The sequence below is a fragment of the Chlamydotis macqueenii genome, chromosome 22, assembly GCF_036417535.1.
Source record: "Chlamydotis macqueenii isolate bChlMac1 chromosome 22, bChlMac1.mat, whole genome shotgun sequence".
Taxonomy (NCBI): domain Eukaryota; kingdom Metazoa; phylum Chordata; class Aves; order Otidiformes; family Otididae; genus Chlamydotis; species Chlamydotis macqueenii.
The window spans coordinates 6796257-6814349 of NC_141577.1; the positions used below are offsets into that span (position 1 = coordinate 6796257).

General features: G+C 54.4%; 1 protein-coding gene and 1 long non-coding RNA gene across 2 annotated transcripts; both read left to right on the forward strand.

Moving 5' to 3' along the window:
• Positions 1–238: 238 nt before the first annotated feature.
• SNRNP40 (small nuclear ribonucleoprotein U5 subunit 40) lies at positions 239–10838 on the forward strand. Its single transcript, XM_086765045.1, has 10 exons — positions 239–517; positions 772–901; positions 1441–1534; positions 2157–2322; positions 2822–2944; positions 3913–4033; positions 4773–4855; positions 5280–5341; positions 8551–8654; positions 10393–10838. Exons 1-10 carry the CDS (start codon positions 251–253, stop codon positions 10440–10442), a joined length of 1200 nt encoding a protein of 399 aa, XP_086621171.1. The 5' UTR covers positions 239–250; the 3' UTR covers positions 10443–10838.
• An 825-nt stretch (positions 10839–11663) lies between these two features.
• LOC147598112 (uncharacterized) lies at positions 11664–16914 on the forward strand. The gene is made up of 2 exons (XR_015260928.1): positions 11664–11786; positions 16780–16914. It is a non-coding gene; the product is annotated as an uncharacterized LOC147598112 (long non-coding RNA).
• Positions 16915–18093: the final 1179 nt, after the last annotated feature.

Below are 18093 nucleotides of genomic sequence, written 5' to 3' on the forward strand. Positions count from 1 at the left end.
CGCGCAGCAGCTTCTAGCCAATAAGCGTTAGCCGTGTTAGACCGCGCCCTCCCTCCGGCGCCATCAGCCAATCCACGCGCCCGCCAACATTCCGCCCCTCTCTTCCGTCACCCACGCGCCGGAAGTAAGGGGAAAGGGGGCGGGTCATCCGGCCGCGCTCCGCCAGTCGGCGCGGCAGGAAGCGGCGCGACCGACCAATGAGGGAGCGGGAGGGCGGGGCGGAGCGGGCGGGCGCGCGCGGCCGGCGGGGATGATCGAGCAGCAGAAGCGGAAGGCCCCGGGCGGCGGCCCCGCTCCCGGCCCCGGCCCCGGCCCCGCTCCCGGCCCCGCCCCCGGCGCCGCCCCCGCCCCCGGTGCCGCCCCCGCCCCCGGTGCCGCCGCCGCCGCCGCCGCCGCCCCTCCCGGTCCCGACCTCCCGCTTGTGCCCGTGGCGGCCAAGCGGCCCCGCCATGAGCTGCCGGGGGCGCCGGGCGGCGGGGGCGGCGGGCAGCCCCCCGCAGGGGCCCTGCTGCAGGCGGTACGGGGGGGGCCAGGCCGTGAGGGGACGGCGCGGTTCCGGGCCGGGGGAGGGCCCGTGAGGGGGCGGCGGGAGGAGGGCCCGTGAGGAGTTTAACGGGGGGAAGGAGTGGGGGGGGGTGAAGGGGTGAGGGCAGAGGCCCGGGAGGGGATGGCGGGGCGCGGGGGGGTCCTGGCGCGCTGGCCTGCCCCGGGGCTGCCCCTTGCTCCCCTCCGTGGTGTCCCCTCACCCGGCTGCACCGTTTCCTCCCGCAGGGCCCGCCGCGCTGCTCCTCCCTGCAGGCCCCCATCATGCTGCTCTCGGGGCACGAAGGAGAGGTGTACTGCTGCAAGTTCCACCCCAACGGCAACACCCTCGCCTCCGCTGGCTTCGACAGGCTCATCCGTGAGTGCCGCGCGCCGCTGGCCCAGCCGCGCTGCGCGGGGCTGGGGCGCGTCCGATTTCAGGCCGTTGTGCTGTGATGGGGTTTTGTCTCAGGGGGGTCCCAAGGGTGAAGTGCTTCACCAGGAGGGGAGCAAGAAATTTCTTGCAGCCCCTCTGGCAGGTCGCTGGCCTGCTGGCCTTCAGACCGGGCTGGTGAGGGTCACAGCCTGCGCTCCCAGGCCCCTCGCGCAGGTTACCGGCGGTCTGCATTCGACTGCAGCGGTCTGCAGAAGCAGTTTTTAATGCTTTGGCTTGCTGAGGTGAAGGTTATTGCTTTTCTTAATAAACTTAGCTTCATCTAAAACCGTGAATCAGCTCAAACCAACTCTGTGTCCTTCTGGGCCTCATGCAGTGCTGCTTTATTGCTACACATCATCCCGGACTGGAGATGATCGTGTTGACGGTACACTGTTTTGCTGAATTCCCTGCAGATGGCTCTGTCCCCAGCAGGGAGGTGTTTCTGTATTTCCTGCATTTACCTCTCCCTTCCTTTCCCCCAGTGCTGTGGAACGTCTACGGTGACTGCGATAACTACGCCACCCTGAAGGGACACAGCGGGGCAGTTATGGAGCTGCACTATAACACAGACGGCAGGTGCGTGGCGTGCGGGCGGCGTTCAGCCTCGGACCCGGCTCTTTCTGAAGGAAGGTGCTTTCTGCTGGCCACAGCCCCTCAGAGCACCTCTTTGCCCCTGCTCAGTCCACGTACAGCGAATCCTTGTAGGGTGGCTTTCCCAGATAAGGAGCGCTTGAGATGAAGAAAAAGGATCTGGGGTTGCCCGTGACCCACCAGTGCCGTTCATTTCAGTCTTGAGGAACAGAGGAAAGTTTGTGTCGATCATCTGGGAGACACTGGGGAGGGAAAGAAAACAAGTCAGATACTTGCTGATTTAAAAGGCCGTTCCGCTATTGCATCTGAGCTGTTGACACGGAGTTTTCCTTCCTCCGTTCATCCCAAGTAGTGTTTGAGGAGGCATAAAACCAATCTGTATGTATCTAGAAATGGGGTTTAATGGGAGTGCCTCCAGTGTCGCTGCGCCACTGTCAGCCACCCTGCTTGGAAACACCTCCTCTGTCTTGACAGATGGGGGAGATTGTTCTCCGTGGCATATTCCCACTGAATATTCCAGCTTTGATCACAGAAGTTGAGAGTAAAAAAGATGGGAGGGGAGAAATGTTTCGAAAATTGAAAACCTCACTGGAATTTTTCTCCACAGCATGCTCTTCTCAGCATCCACAGACAAAACCGTGGCTGTGTGGGACAGCGAGACCGGAGAGAGAGTGAAGAGGCTGAAGGGCCATACTTCGTTCGTTAACTCCTGCTACCCAGCGAGGCGAGGGCCCCAGCTGGTCTGTACGGGCAGTGATGATGGGACAGTGAAGGTCAGTATGTTGTGTAAGGAGAGAGTCTGGAGTGAAAGTAAGATAGGATCTTGCAAAGAATTCTTGGGGTCTCCCCAGTTAAGTGGGCTAAATTCAGCCTTTCCTTACTCTTACAATTTCATTATCCAATAACTTCGATTTCAGAAATAAAAAAAATTGAAATACAATTTGGCTGCTCCTTGTTTTTCTGTAGTTCTTTGGAGGGGATGAAGAAGATTCATCTGCCTCATTGTACTTTTTCCACTGAACTGCATTAACCAAGAGGAGAAGGGCGAGCTGTTACCGAAATCTTGCATGCTCGCCCCTTCTTCCCTCCCCCACTCTCCTGTGGTCCAGCCACACCAGCCTCTTACTGTGTTTTTATAGAGATCTCCTGAGATCTCAGAGGGGGTTTCAGATGGTGTTCTCAGTCTCTGCCAAGTATCTGTGCAACTTCCTGTAATTTTATCATTAAATATTTCTGTGCAACTTTTACAACTGCCCTGTCTTGTCTTTTCAGCTGTGGGATATCAGGAAGAAAGCTGCCGTCCAGACCTTTCAGAACACGTACCAGGTCTTGGCTGTGACTTTCAATGACACCAGTGACCAGATCATATCCGGAGGCATCGACAACGATATTAAGGTAGGACGCCGGTGTCCTCGTGTGCCTTTCCGACCACGCACACCTTTTCCATCCCGTCACATCTTGCGTTGGTGAAGGACAAATGCGGAAGCCTGCTGGTTAATTTTACAGTCGCAAGAACCACGTGGACCTGCTGTGTCCGACCTCGCTGTTGATACAGGGCCAATAAACTCTGAGGGAACTGCTCCAGGGCTGTTTGCCGTGTGACAGCCTGCCTGGGCCGCCCTGGCGTTCCTGGCCAGGCGCTCAGCACTGCTCTCACTGCTGGAGCCGAGTCGGTATGCTGGCTTGTTTGGCATTTTGCCTGTCCCGGAGGCTCTAGAGCCACGTATGAGGTAAACTAAAGAAAATGTGGTGACACATCCACACTCTCTGCCCTCTGCTCCAGTTTGCAACCTACTTTGTCACCTGCTAGTGTGGAAAGTTCTTATTTAAGAGCGAGCTCCATGTTTCATTCAGCAGGTAACTGGGATTCTCCTCGTAGCTGTACGATAATGCTGGTTCGGCTCCAGCTTTATCTAGGTGTGGGCAGCATGTGCTTGTCAGCAGGCCATCGCTAAGTGTAGCGCTGACATGAGATCTTTTCCAACTGCCGCTTGAAGGGCTGTAATTGGGAAAGAACAGCGTGAAATTTTGGGGCCTGGACAACTGCTGCTGTGTGCCATCAGTCAGTGGAATTTGGGAGCTGGGGGAGCTATAGCCAGATAGAGAGGGAGCAGCGTGCGGCTGCTGACATTTAACTCCTTGGTAGCTGAACACATTCAGTTAGAAGTCTTCTAAGGGGCAAATTTTTCCTACAACATACATAAAATTCTAGCATTGTGTTTTAGCCATTCAGACCCCGCCAACTGGAATAAAAAGCTGATGTCACCAGTTGACTGATGGCTACCAGTATGAAGTGGTTTGGAAGCAGCAGTTCTGACAGTCTTGGCTGTCCCTTTGATAAATTGCAATGTTGTGTCTGCAAGGTGTGGGACCTTCGCCAGAACAAGCTCACTTACACGATGAGAGGACACGCGGACTCGGTGACGGGCCTCAGTCTGAGTTCGGAAGGCTCCTACCTGCTTTCCAATGCGATGGACAACACAGGTAGGTCCTACCTGATGCCAGAGCGCAGCTGCCAGGTGCTGCTCTTTGCTTTGCACGGCATCATGAAAAGAATAGCTCAGATTGTTCGGCGTAGAAAAACAAGAGCCAGACGTGGGGCTGGGCTGGAGTTTGGTTCCAGAGGCGACGCTTGAGTTCTTGTTGGTACAGTTGTGTCCTTTGCAGGGGGGAGCAGCTGCATCAGTAGGGTTTGTCACGTCTCCCGGAGGGCAGCGAGGACACAAGCCGTGGCGCACATTATTTGCCCAGATGGTTGAAGGCTCTGGCTCTTGTCAGGGTGGTTTGGCTGTCTCCCCGCAGCAGGGAGTGATGACACAGTTTCCAAACTGCCTGTCTCCTGTGGGAGGGCGCTCAGCGACGCTGATCTGATTGGAAGCGTGTGTTAGAGTAGATTGGAAGAGTGTGTTAGAATAACACCAATGCTCCTGTAAGAAGATGGTGACTTGGTTGTGTAATAGTTGTGTTGTGTTTTTCCCCTCCTGTTAGCAGTGGTCTTGGGGTAATTATAAATGTCTGCATTTGAATTTTCATATCAAAGCTTTCTACAGAGGAAAGCTGCTGGTTTCCTTTTGCTTCTGGAGAAACCTAGACATGAGGAGAACCGGGAGCATGACCTTTGCTCAGTAGCATCATGTCTTAGGAAAAGGAAGGTTTCCAGAAGCTGACTTTGCCCCCTTGTCTCTGCCATCTTCAGCTAATTACTGTGAGCTCTCTGTTGCAGTTCGCATCTGGGATGTGCGACCGTTTGCCCCTAAAGAGAGATGTGTAAAGATTTTCCAGGGGAACGTCCATAATTTTGAAAAGGTGAGTGTACTGCAGACTGAAATGTGATTGTTTGTAAAATGCTGCTACTCTCAACTTCTCTGTAAGTTGTTTTTTAAATTAAAGTTTGAACCAGAAAAGCTTTAATAAGAACTCGGAGAAAGATTAATGCACAAAGTGGGATTCCGATTAAAGCTGCAGTAACAAGATTTCTTTGCTCGGCTCAGCTGTAATTAGCTGTAAATTAAATATTTTCTACGTTTACTATCTGCTTTGTGCAAAATAACAAGGCACTGGATGTTTCCAGTGACAAAATAAAATCGGTAATTACCATCTCATCTTCTGAAGGGAGATCATTAAAGTGGTGCTCATGGTATTTAAAGTCTCATGGTGATTTTAATTGCAGTAGAGGGGAAACCTAAATCTTCCTTTGGAAATAGATCTGTGCACTTTTTTTTTATTTTAGAATCTTCTGAGGTGCTCGTGGTCCCCGGATGGGAGTAAAATCGCAGGGGGATCAGCTGACAGGTGGGTTTTTCTGTTGCTGTGTTTCTCTGTTGCCATCAATCCCAAACAGTTTTGCAAGCGCTCCTGAGATGTGTTGGATCGTGTCTGAAACTGATCTGAAGACTCAGAGTTGTGTGTAGAGGTGTGAAAACCCGAACAGCCCCCTTCTGTGAGCGTGGTCTGCCCTGATTACAACAGTGCTGACTTTATATTACCTGTGTGTCAGCAGAGGAGCACCATAGAGTTGTAAAATACTATTATTATTGTCAAAAGCTGAGTAGAGATCTGCATTACTGCTGATGTTCAATCACGGGATCCAGCACTAGGACCGGCCGATGACAGGAGCAGGCTTGGTGGGGGACCAGATGCTTGTGAGAGCCTTCTAGGAGCAGGGAGTCTGGGGAGGTATGTGTAGTGACGGGTTATACTGACAAGGACCACAAATACCGTTAAATTGCTGCATGGCGGCTTGCAGGAGGCACTAGTGGTGTTCCAAGGATCATTCTTGATCCTTCCTTTAATTAATGAGTAAGAAGAAATAAAGATCTGACTAAATTAGCAGATATTGGACTTCTAAATGAGATATTCTGTAAACTAAGGCAACTGAGGAGTGGAACGGGTAGCAGGAGGAAGCCAGCAGAGGGTCCGTGCCAGACGGTGAAGGGCACCGTGAAGGATACCACGCTGGAGCAAATACCAACGCGCTCTCAGTGACATTGAGACAGGAATTCCTGCAGGCCGGAGTCCAAGGCATGGAGCAGTAGTAATCAGCAAATTAATGAGTTTCTGATAGAGGATAGGGAGAACTTTAGCTCTCACTGTCCAGATATAGTGGGACCAGCTGTCACAGCAAGTGGCTGTGTGGTGACGCTCCTTTCCAGTCCTGCTGGGCCGTGACGGCAGCGCACATGGTGGAGGAACGCCTGCAAGGGTGTGCCAGATCCGCTGGGCAGCGGAGCGTGGCTGGAGGTCTGAGGCTGTTAGGTTAGTTCTGCAGATGCTGATGTAACTCCGGTCTGACAGCGACTTCCCTGTGACATTGGTGGGGAAGAGCACGCTGTCAGCTCCCAGGGCAGCTTAGACAAGGCCGCTCAAACCTTTCTGCTGTCTCTGAGCTTTTAAATTTTTTTTTGAGGAGGATCTGTTGGGAAAGCAGAGCAAGATTAAACAAACGTTTCATTTGTCTGAGTACAGAATAGTTCCCCAATGATTGCTCTCTCCTCCCGCATTATGCGGAATGTGTGTGCGTGTTGGAGGGACAATAACCCCAGAATTTTTTTTTGCTCTTGAGCCTTTCAGAAGGGTTATAGTAAAATCAACTACCTAAAGTGCTTGCCTGCTTTGCAATACCACATGAAAAACACAACATCAGGCTGCTTTGAGAAAGCATTCAATACAGTTCTTGCCTGCTAGATAAAATAGTTGTGCGTGAAGAAATGCTGCTTTAAGTAGCATTCGTGACTTAAATTGCAGGCTTGAATTTTTCTGTTTAAGTGTTTCAAGAAAGTAAGTCAAGAACAGCACCAGCCTGAAAATGAATGCTCCTAACAGAGCAGGTCTGCGCTGGGTTGGTATCCGGTGTCTTCTCTGTCTACCTAGCAAGGTTTAGAAATGATTCAGGGCTTTTTTGGGAGGAAAGGAAGCTCAGTTCTATTTCAGCTAAAAGACAGGCTAATTGTACAAGCAAATCTTGTTCTTCATCTGGTCTGCAAAGCCCTGACAAATGGCAAGGTGAAAATGTGAAGCTGGGGAACCCACTGTTGGTAGCATTGCCATATCCTGGATCGGTCCAGCCTTAGCATACAGAGCTCGGGCTGCGAGCGGGGCTGGTGGGAGGGCTGTGGATCCCCAGCGTGTTTGAATTCATGCAGGCGAGACGTGGGGATGCACAGTGGCATTTACCGCGACCTTCCTTTGGAGGAGTGTGATGCAATAGATTGATTTTACACATGTTTTACGAGCTGTTCCCCATGTGCTCACCCTCTGCAGTCCCATGTAAACAGCCATAGTGCTGCCCCAGGGGCGTGCGGGCAGCAGAGCTGCCCTTCACACCACACTCGGACAATTATTGCCCTGTAGCTTCCCTTTTCTGCCCCAGGAGATTTCATTTTAGCTGCCAGTCACCTCCCTAAAGAGCAAAATGAGAAGGCAGAGCGAGTATAATCCAGAACTAGCAGCTTCCCCCCAGCCACCATTTTTTTTCTGGAGCTGTGAGCCTTGTAACAAATGCCATTTCGTGTGGCGGGGCCATGGTGTTTGGAAGGGAGGGATGCAGCATTCCTGTCCAGGTGGGGTACAGCATCGCCTTGCCTGGGTTGTAGGATGTTCCTCAGGGCTCTTCCCGTTTTGACATGTTAAAACATCCCACTCACTCCTGCAGATGCTCACCATCACCGGGGTCAAAGTGTCGCTCTGCTTCCCAGTGGAGCTTGTGCGCAGCCACCACACCACGCAGGCAGCGTCCACAGCGTGAGGGACAAGCAGCGATCTTGGGCACGGTGTCATTTACAGCAAGGCACCGTTTCCCCTGCCCTCTGGGACCATGCCTGGTGCCCGCAGTTTGTTTCTGCCCCTCAGCCAAGGTGTGGTGCTCGGGCAGGACCCGGCCAGCGGTGGGAGCCCGCGGCGAGGCCTGCGGGAGGTTAATGAAAGGGCTCAGCGCAATCTGATCGGCCCCCTGGTAAATGCTGAGAAGTGGGTCATGACTTTAATGGCCCAGCAGGAAGAAATCCATGTGTAAAGCTGTTGGCTGTGAGGGATTACACCGTAGCGGGGGCTGGGGGAGCTCCTGGGCTCCGCGCTGCTTGCCAGCCAGCCCAAACCAAAGGTGACCGCTGGGCTTGCAGGCAGGGGTTGCGAGGGTGAGAACCCTCCACTCCCAACGCTGATTTTCTCCCTTAGACTCCTGTGTGGCTGCCGCATTGAGGGTCTGTATGGCCTCACGCTTCCAAATCCCTCTCCGTGCCACAAGGAGTGAAATGGCTGCTGTGCTGCGACGGCAGCGAGGCTTTTGGCACAGAACTGACACGTTAGCTCCTACCTGCTCAGATGTTTGCTCTTCTGGATTTGGCAGTGTCCCGTTTTGCTCCTGAGAAGCTCCTTGTTTATCCACACCGAGAGCTGCATCTATTCCAGCCCGTGCGGTGAGCTGCTGCCGGAAGAAGCCGTTGGTGTCGGGGGCAGCTGCTTTCCCTTCTCAGATGCCTGCACTCATAATGCCTCTCTTGTAGGTTTGTCTACGTGTGGGACACCACATCCAGGAGGATTTTGTACAAGCTGCCAGGCCATGCCGGGTCGGTGAACGAACTGGCTTTCCATCCAGAGGAACCCATTAGTAAGTCCTCCCCACCTCACGTCAACTGGAGAAATAGTTTCAAGGCTGGCTGAACTGCTGATCTGTGAACAGCCCCAAAATTGTCTGTGTCCCAGAGTCCTGAGTATCAGAGCCAAATTTGGGGCTAGCAAACTCCTTCCTGCTCCTCTCCTGCAGACAGGGGTTGGGTTGGGTGTGCCCCTGGGTCTTGGGCTGAGTGCAGGGGCTCTGTTTCTGTGTCCTGCCTGGGGGGAGACCTCGGTGAGGGCACCCGTACAGCAGCAGGGTGGCTGGTGGTCTGGGCTGTGGGTGGCCGTGAGCTGTGGCTTGGCCGCCGCTGCCTAGGGCTTGTCCAGGCTTCCCAAAGGCTGTGCCAGAAGGTTTTGAGGTACCTCAGTTCAGACATCAGCGATATCACCACGCGTTTGTCACGTGCGGACAGCGAGCACCTGGGAGCACATCTCCAGCCTGAGGTCTCTTCACTTACCCAAAAGCTGTAGGAAGCAGAGGCAGCCCTTTGCGCGGTGGGTTTTGTCCCCATTATAGAAGTGTCCTGCACATGGCACCGCGTATCCGCACTGGTGGCTTTTGCAGAGCCAGTTTAACCACCACGCGTTAGCTGGGAGCAGGTTTCAGACCAGTTTCTCGGCGCAGCGTGCGGCCCCGGCAGGACTGCAGGGTGCTGTTTGTTCCTATGGAAACGCTTGCAGCGTTGGCCAGGTCACTGCATTGCTCCGGCCAAAAATTGACACGAGTCAGCTCCGAAGTGAAGCCAAGAGCTGGGTTGTGCCGAGGATGACGGTCTCTGCAGCAGGGCAGTGAGTTATGAGTTTGTTCCTTCGTTATTCATTGCCGTGTCTTGAGATCAGAGGCTGTGCTGGAAGAGCAGAGCGCTCTCTCCTCTCCAGTTTGGAGCGGCTTGTTTGCAATTGTGTTCTGCTGAGCTCCTCTTTGTGAATCCATCACTCGGCTTAAAATAAAAATGAAAAACCTACGCAGGCGCTGCATGCGAATTATGCAACTAATTTCTGTTAACATCTGGGAAGGTTAACGTTGTACATCGCTGCACCCGCTGCACAATGCTCACCTGCACGGGAGGGTGCACGGGCAGCCAAAATGTGGCAAGGTGACAGACACCAGTCTGCGAGTTCGTGTGGAAATCCTTCACATCTCTCCTAGACTCGAATGAAACTGCTGTCAGTGTCACGAGCAGTGCTTCTGGGCCATTCTTTTGGCACCCTGTGTCTTGAATCCACCAGAAAGCCTTTTCTGGGTGAAGGTGGGTCAGTGACGCGTTGCAGCCGGGTGCCAGCTGCGTTTTGCCTGTTCTGATGAAATAATAACGACCCAGCAAGGCTTTCCCGGCCAGCCTGTGCCCTCTAGCGGCGTGCAGCCCCGCCAGCGGCAGCCAGTTCGCAGTTTGAACGCCGCTTGCAATGAAAATAACGCTTCAGGATGCTCGAGAGCGTTAGCAGCGTGTTTATGTGCCTCCCTTCACCATTTTAATGCTTAGACGTTACAGGCAGCACGCCCTTATGCCTGCCTTGGGACAGGGGAACAGCAGCCACGACGCATAGGTGTGATTAGGGGACAGAGCAGTAATTCTGTGAAGTGTTTTTGGGGAGCAAATGAAATCTGGCTTTCTAGATCACTTACAGCGAGCAAAAGGAGTAGTTCAGTTCAAACGGAGTGTTGTTAGTGGAGGTCTCAAACCGTTGTGTTTAATTTTCACATCCTTCCTCCCCTCTCTCTCCCACAGTCCTATCCGCATCCAGCGACAAAAGACTGTACATGGGGGAGATCCAGTGACGCCGGCCGGGAGATGGTGGGATTCGTGCCCGCGCAGTCTTTGGTTTACAGAAGTCGGGTTGACTTTCTTCTCACCAGTGCCAGCCCCCCTCACACTCGTGGCGGTGGGAAAAGGTTGAAGCAGCTTGATGTGACAAGCCGCCCTCTTGCAGGCTGACATGTCTGCGTGGTCTCGCTGTACAGCTTTTTTCCAGCCCCCCTCCTCGGGGAGGAAGGAAAATTTGTGATTGAAAGGAATTGGTTTTGGCTGTACCACCAACTATTAAACCCTTACCCAGGTCACTTGAAATTGGTAAAATTTGGTTAAATTCCATATGTGGCTTGTATGTTCCCTGTCAAGTTTCTCTTTGTTTTTTTTATACGGTCAAATCTGAAATAGATGGCTTTTTACAAGAACTGTGTGGTTGGGATTTATTGTTCTGTTTTACTTTTCTATGGTACAGTACTAAATCAGCGCCCTGACTCGTACATAACCTGGGGAAACCGTAGACGTTCACTTCAGAAGAGCAGCTTTATTTTTTATTCATGGCAATAAAAATGACCACACTTGAAATAATTATTGGGCTACTGCCGAATCCTGTTTTCATGTTTTGAGTAAAATCCAACCTTCTGCTATAAATAAATGCAAAGGGAGTGAGTTTTCTGTGATAGGCACCGTGTACTGGGTGCTCAGCAGTGAGGGAACCGGACCGCCTGCATGTCCCCACTCCCGCGCTAGGCTGGCGGAAGGGTGGCACGAGGTGGTGGCAGGTCCCTGAGCAGGTCAGATCCGTACCTCGTACACCTCTGGCCAGCTGCTGGGACAGCGCAAGGGTCCTTGCACCCTGCCTTAGCTTCAGGGGAGGATTTATGGGGATGCTTGATGGCAGATCTTGCCCTGCAGCCCTGGACTCTGCTTGCGGCGCCCCAGCCCCAGGGTTCAGGCCAGAAGGGAACGGGCTGCTGAAACGAGCCTCAAGCCCTTGACTGGAGGCTGAGCCTCAGGTGATCTGTGAGAACACCAGGGGAGATTCCCTATGCCGCAGGTCGCTGTCTGACGCTAATTAACTTGCCATGAAGACTATGTGCTGCATTTCTCTTCTGAATGCGTCCACCTCGGCTTCCATCCTTTTTCCCGCCCTCCCCCCCCCCGGCTTTTTGTCCCCCATTTGCTGCCTTGGCTCGAATGGTATCGGGCGTTTCTCACCTCTCACTGCCTTTCTGCCCCATCGCAGGGCTGCAGTTCAGCCGGGACGATGGAGCACGGACACACGACGCTCCCACCCCAGCAGTGCCGTGCCGTAGGGCTGTCCTGCGCAGTCTTGGCCAGCGTTTGACCAGGAGGAATCTGGCTGCAGCCCCCAGGTACTTACGAGCTGGGAAATGGGTACAATTTGTGCAGTGAAAGGGGAAGAAGCGCAGGGAGCTGAGAGTGAGTCTTGTCCATGCTTTCCCTGCTGTGGGCAGAAGAGAAAAGGTGGAGAACGCTTACTTTGGGCCAACACAGATTCATCAGCAGGGAAACGTGGCTGCGTGTTCCCCGGGAGGCAAAGTGCTGTCTCCTGGGCATGGGGAGTGCCACTGTCCCTGCTCCCCATCACCCGGGATGGTTCCTGTCCAGGCACCGTGTCCTTCTGGCAGCAGATGGCTGCAGGCTGCCCACACCCCTCGGGGACACGGAAGCTTGCTCAGCACGTGTTTCTCTCAGAGCCCTTGGGGCTGGAGCAGAGCTGGTCTCGGTGATCGCAAAGTGACTTTGGGTGCAGACAGGGCGGGCTGGAGAGCACGAATGCGTTTAACTGTCAGGAAACCATCGACCCCAGCTGTGCCTCCTTCGCTGATGCCCTCCATCCATGGGTTGATGGATGCCAGCATCAGGTCTGAGTGCTCACACTCAGCAGAGCTCCTGGTTCAGAGCCAGGGAAGATCAGCTTCACCAGAGCAGATCTGGTCCTGGTCTACTGCCAACATCCACCTCCCATCATTCCTCCAGTTCCCAGTGGGAACGGCAGGCAGGAGCCTGCAGGAACGGCTGCTGCAGCCCCGGTCATCCCTGTGACGCTGTCGCTGCCCCCGACAGCCATCTGTCCCCACACGGGGACCCGTGCACGGCTGGAGCGAGGCACTGGGGATGCGATTGCGAAGACACGAGAAGACCCATCACCACATCACGGTGAATGAATGAATGCGAACGCAAACAAATCACCCTTCCGCTGAAGAGGCAGGTGGAGAGAGCTTGGAGACAGGGGGAAGATTTATTTTTAACTTCGCAGAGTATTAAATACCGTGCCCTGGAACGCATGTAAATGAGAGCTGGGACTCCAGCCGAGAGGCCGCGATTCAGGATGGCCCTCCCCAGAGCCGCTGGCGTGGGAGCCCCGTGCCCTCACTGAGGGCTGTCGGGCAAGGAGGGTGCCGGCACGTGGATTTAGGGCTTAATTAGACCCCGTTACAATCCTCGAGGGGTTATGGTTTTATTTGAATATATGCCAAGTGCCAGAGGGAAGAGAGGCTCTAGGGCTCAGCAGGCAGTGCCAGGCTGATAGCCCTGCAGTTTACTGAATCTCGCTTGTTTAAAAGAAGGAAAAAAAGTTGGTGGTTTTTGTTTTTTTTTCCTGATTCCCGGGCCAGGAACCTGCAGGGAAGCCAGGGAGGGGCGTCTCTCTCCCCCTACTCCGAGTCCTGGAGGGTTTTGTTGGGCAGCGGTTGCTGCGCCTGGGGGTCCTGCGGAGCCTGGGGGTTCCATGCAGGACGCTCGGCAGCCGGCAGCTCCCAGCATGGGGCAGCGGGGGCTGGATGGATCCGCAGCCCACCCAGGGGCGAGCAGGTGCCACCCCCTATGCCCCCAGACACCCCTCCGTCATGTCAGCACGGGTGTCCGTGGAGCTGTGACCCAGATCGGGGAACTGATCCGGATTAACGCTAAATCCCCTCGTCCAGAGGGAGCAGCGGGGCAGAGCGAGCCCGGCGCCAGGGCAGGTGGCCAGTTTGCTTCCAGAGCATCTCCCTGCTGCAGGCACCGCTGCCCCCCGAGCACTAGCAAACTCACCGCAGCAGTAAGCACCCAGCCCCGCTTCCCAGGCAGTTCTTGTGCCCATGCCAGGGCTGCGAGGGAAATCTCTGTTCCTCAGCGCCGAGGAACTTGCGGATCAAATAAGCGTTTGATACTGATGGAGGGTGAGGAGGGAGACACGGGCTGGGGCAGCTCTGAGTCACCACTGCCAATTACCGTCTGCGAGTAGGGCCGGATCCATGCCCACCCGCCTGCGTTTTGGGGAAGTGGGCGATGGATGGGACCCTGTGCTGATGTCCCGGCCCTTAGGGAGAGCTGCAGGGTGATTTAGGAGAAGCGCCTACCTGCTCCTCACGGGCGACGTGTTCGGTGGATCCTAACTGGCCCTGTCGGGAGAAAATGTGGATTTAACGTCATTTATTACGGGGCTTCGTTGGAGCTGAGTAGTTTTAGTGCTCTGCAGAGCCCAGCCAGGGTATGAGAGAGCACACCCGGCCCTGCATGCCTTCCCCCGGGCTCGCTGCTGCGCCGGGGGGCTGCCGGGAGAGCGGGGCACCCGCTGTGGGGCTAGCACCCGCTGTGGGGCTGGCACCCGCTGTGGGGCTGGCACCTGCCGTGGGGCTGGCACCTGCCGTGGGGCTGGCTGGCGCAGGACTGTGGCAAGTCCTTGCTTGCAAAGTGAGTACTGCAAGGCTGCACCCTGCATGTACATACGTGTACGTACATGCACACGCAAGCGTGGGTGTATGCACAAGCCCATGCACACACGCATCCACGTGCTCACATGCGCGCACGCAAACGCACTCACGTGCACACAGGTGCAAACATGCATTTATACATGCACACACGCACAGGCACACACGCATCCACCTGTCCCCACACTGTCCTGGTTCCCGGCTGCACCCGGACAAGCCTGGGCCCCTCTTGGCTCCCGTCCTGCGCCGAAGCTGCACCAGGTCCGATGCAGGGGCATCGCTGCAGCAAACCCTCAAAAGCATAATCCAAGCGCAGAGAAAATCGCTTTCTTAAACAGGGTTGTTCCTCGGAGGGACGTATTTGCTTCGGAGATTTCCGCTATAAATTAAATCTGTCCTGGGCTTCCGATAAATGGCCTCTGTGCAACCGAGCCGCTCTGGCAGGAGGCTGCCGGCTGCTTCCTCGTCTCTCGGTGGGGACCGGGGGGGCTGGCAGAGACCCTCTGCTGTGGCCCTGGGTGGCTGTGCCCACCGCTGTCCCCATCCCGGTCCTTGACCCTTTGGCAACGCCAGCATCGGCAAGCCATCCCGGCCAGAGGCAGGCGCGGTACCCAGCGTGGTGCAGTGGGCCAGATCCTGCGCTGGGTGCTGGTGATCCCTGCACTGGGCACAACGGGGGTGTCACTGGGAGAGCCCGCCTCAGCCGCCCTGGCCCTGCCACCCCTCTGATTACCTCTCTGTCCTTCCTCCAGCGCTTTTCCCACCTTTTCCCACTGCTGCTCCGAGGCTTCTAATGAATTTTGATAGTTACAATAAGCAAGTGATAATTTCTGAAAGAATGGAAAACAATTATTTGCTCTGTTGGGGGATTAGATGATATTTAGTCTCTATTTAATGGAAAACTAATTAAATTACATGAGCAAGTGAATAGGAATTTTTTGTTAATTATGAATTTTGCAAGCTACAAAGGCTAAATGATGATGGATTCCGTAATCTGCTGCGCTACTTGCTAGACGCCGAGATAAGATGACAACTGGGGAAGAATGGCGTGAACGCATTTTAATTTCTGTATCGACTCAATACCAGCCGGCTGAACAGCGATCCGTTAACGGCGATCCGCGGGCGCTGACGTTGATTGGCAGGCTGGCGGCTAATTATGTTAAAATTGGGGAAAGGTTGGTTAAATAGATGGGTGGTTATTGCTGGAGGTGGTTGGGGAATCGCTTCGGTTTGGTTTGCTTGGCTGGGGCCCTTCCCTTGGTCCCTGCGGGGCTGGGGGGGCGGAGGATGCCCGGGGGGGTGACACGAGCTGTCCCTCGGGAGTCGCTGGGCTTTGGGGCCATTCCCAGGGGAAGCGAGGAGGGGTGGCCTCAGGGTCCAGGCCAGCGGCAGAGGGGCACCCCCAGCACCAGCCTGATGCCCAGATTTGGGCTCCCCATTGCAGAAAGCATCCCTCATCCCGAGGATGGCCCTGACCCCAGGGCTGGAGCATCTCTGATCCCAGGGCCAGAGTGTCCCTGACCCCAGGACCACAGCACCTGTGACCCTAGGGATGGAGCACCCCTGACCCCAGGGCTCGGACATCCCTGGACCCAGAGCCGAAGCGTCCCTGACCCTGGGACCAGGCTGTCCCTGTCCCCAGGCTGTCCCAGCACAGCCCAGGGGAGCCGTGTCCACCTGTCCCATCGCAAGGTGCTGGGCTGCACCTCCTCACCTTCTCCCTCGCACTGATACTGCTCTGCCACACCAGCCACTGGTTAATTAGGGGCTCGTTAGCATGAATCCCAGAGACCTTCATCCCTTGAGCAGCAAATGTGTGCGTACCACAGCTCTTCAGCCAAAATCCAGCCACCCATCAGCCTCTGGAGGGACTCAGCCTGAGCCAAGTGCAAACCCCGTCCCTGCTCCCCGTTAAGGGGAATTACCCAACCGGCTTAATTACACGCAACCCGTGCCGATGATTCGCATGTGTTTACCCCGCACTGATTTACATCATGCATCCAAATAAATATCTTTTCCCTGTCACCGTTACCCAGATCGATGGGGCCCCTTTGAAGACTTCTTTCCCAAAAATCATCATTTTGTCCTGTTCTGATTACATAGTGCCGTTAATTACCGCCTGAGCGGGCGAGAGGCTCACCAGCCCCCTTGGCTTTGTCTCCGACGCAGCTCCTGTGGGCTGCCGCATCCCCGCCGGCCTCTCCTGGGGACATCCCCGAGCAGAGATTCGCTATGAATTTGCCCCAAAAACTCACATTCTGAATCATCACCAGGCCTGGACAATGGTTTCAGCCCAAAAGAAGGCAAAAAAAAAAATCAACCCCAAGAGCTCAGGAGGAAAAGAAGGGGAAAAAAAAAAAAAAGCAGCCAACCTCAATGCCAAGGCTCGGGGCTGCGAAACGGTGATGTCCCCTGAGTGTTTTCTATTCACCCAAAACCTCCTTTTTTTTCCTGGTTTTGCCTTTTTTGAGGCTGGTTTGCCCTGCACCGCTTTGCTTCTCCTTCTCCCAGATAATGCTTTGCTGGCTGCACTGGGAGCGTTGCTGAGGCTCATCCCAGAGAGGGTCTATTTTATTTTTGGGCTCCATTTGGAAATACTGAATAATTCTGGTGACAGATTTAAGTGTCCAAAGTCCCTGTGTCCCGACAGGTACCTGGCTCTGCACGGCACGTCCCTGCCTGTGGCCGAGGAAGGGAGCAGAACTTGCTGGTGGTGTGACTTCTTTCTGTTCCAGAATTTTTTTGAGAGAAAAAAGGGGAAGAAAATAAAAAAAAAAAACCACCACCCAATCTCTGTGTTGGTTTCCTTGAGAAAAAAAATAGACATATCAGTTTAGAGAAAAAAACCCTATTTCCATGTGTTCTGTTTATAGCCCTGGCAGAGGGATCTCTCCCCAGCATAAGGATCCAGGCATTTTTTTTGAGTGAAAACATCCCTTTCTTGTGCAAGGTGATGATTTTGTGTACCTGGGGAAGCGATTGCCATCGCAGTGGGTGTTGGGGAAACTGAGGCCCACCAGGGCTTGGTGGCAACTCCGGGTGCCCATCAAAGCAGGGATCTTCACAGCTCCCTCTCATCCTCACGAAAAAAATCATGTGTCCCCGATTTAATTCCCTCTTAATATTTCCTTTGTAGTTTTGGTCATTTGGGTTTTTTCTTGGGTGGAAAAAAAAAAAAAAGCCAAGGGTTGTGGGGTGTGGAGGGTGGCGGGTTGCGAGCGGAGCAAAAGACAAAATGTTGGGCTCATTTCCCATCCACTCGGAAATAAAGTCATCTCCTCGCCTTCTCGGGAAGCGCTTGACATGCTATATTGACCTTTTTTAATCTAAAATTGATTCCTCGTGAAACTCCACCTGGTTGAGAGCCAGGCAGGATCTCGGCACCATCGTATTGGTTTTCATGATTTCATATCGGGGCGTTTCACCTTGCTCTGGTGTTTTTGGAGCTGATGGGAAGGGCTGACCCACGTGGATTTGCCCGGCCATTGCCAATGAGATGCTATGGGGCAGTTGGGTCCTCATCTTTTTTTGACCCGTGGGGTAAAACCAGTCCCTCTGCTCCATGTTTCTGCTGTGCCTAAATTCCCTGGGGTTTGCATTCACGGAAGCCAAGCGTTTTCTGCAAAGCTCCATCCTTAATCCACGTGTGGGCCTCCCAAAACGCTCTTGGGAGCAGGGAACAGCTGGGAGGGAGAGAAATTCCCACCACGGAGGACGAAGGAAGAGCTCCAGGTGCGGTCGGTGCTGCTTCCAGCAGCGCGTGGGGATGTGGGATCTGGCTGGGCCCTTGCAACCTTGGATGGGCCAGGTTAGACCACGGCCAGACGGACACTTGCACACGAACGCATCGGTACAGTCGCAGCCCCTCGGATCCCGTGCAGAGCTGCTCTGACACCTAAGAGCGCGCGGGGCTGGTTTAGGAGCCGCTTCCTTAGAAAAATCAGGGCTGAGGATTGAGAAATCA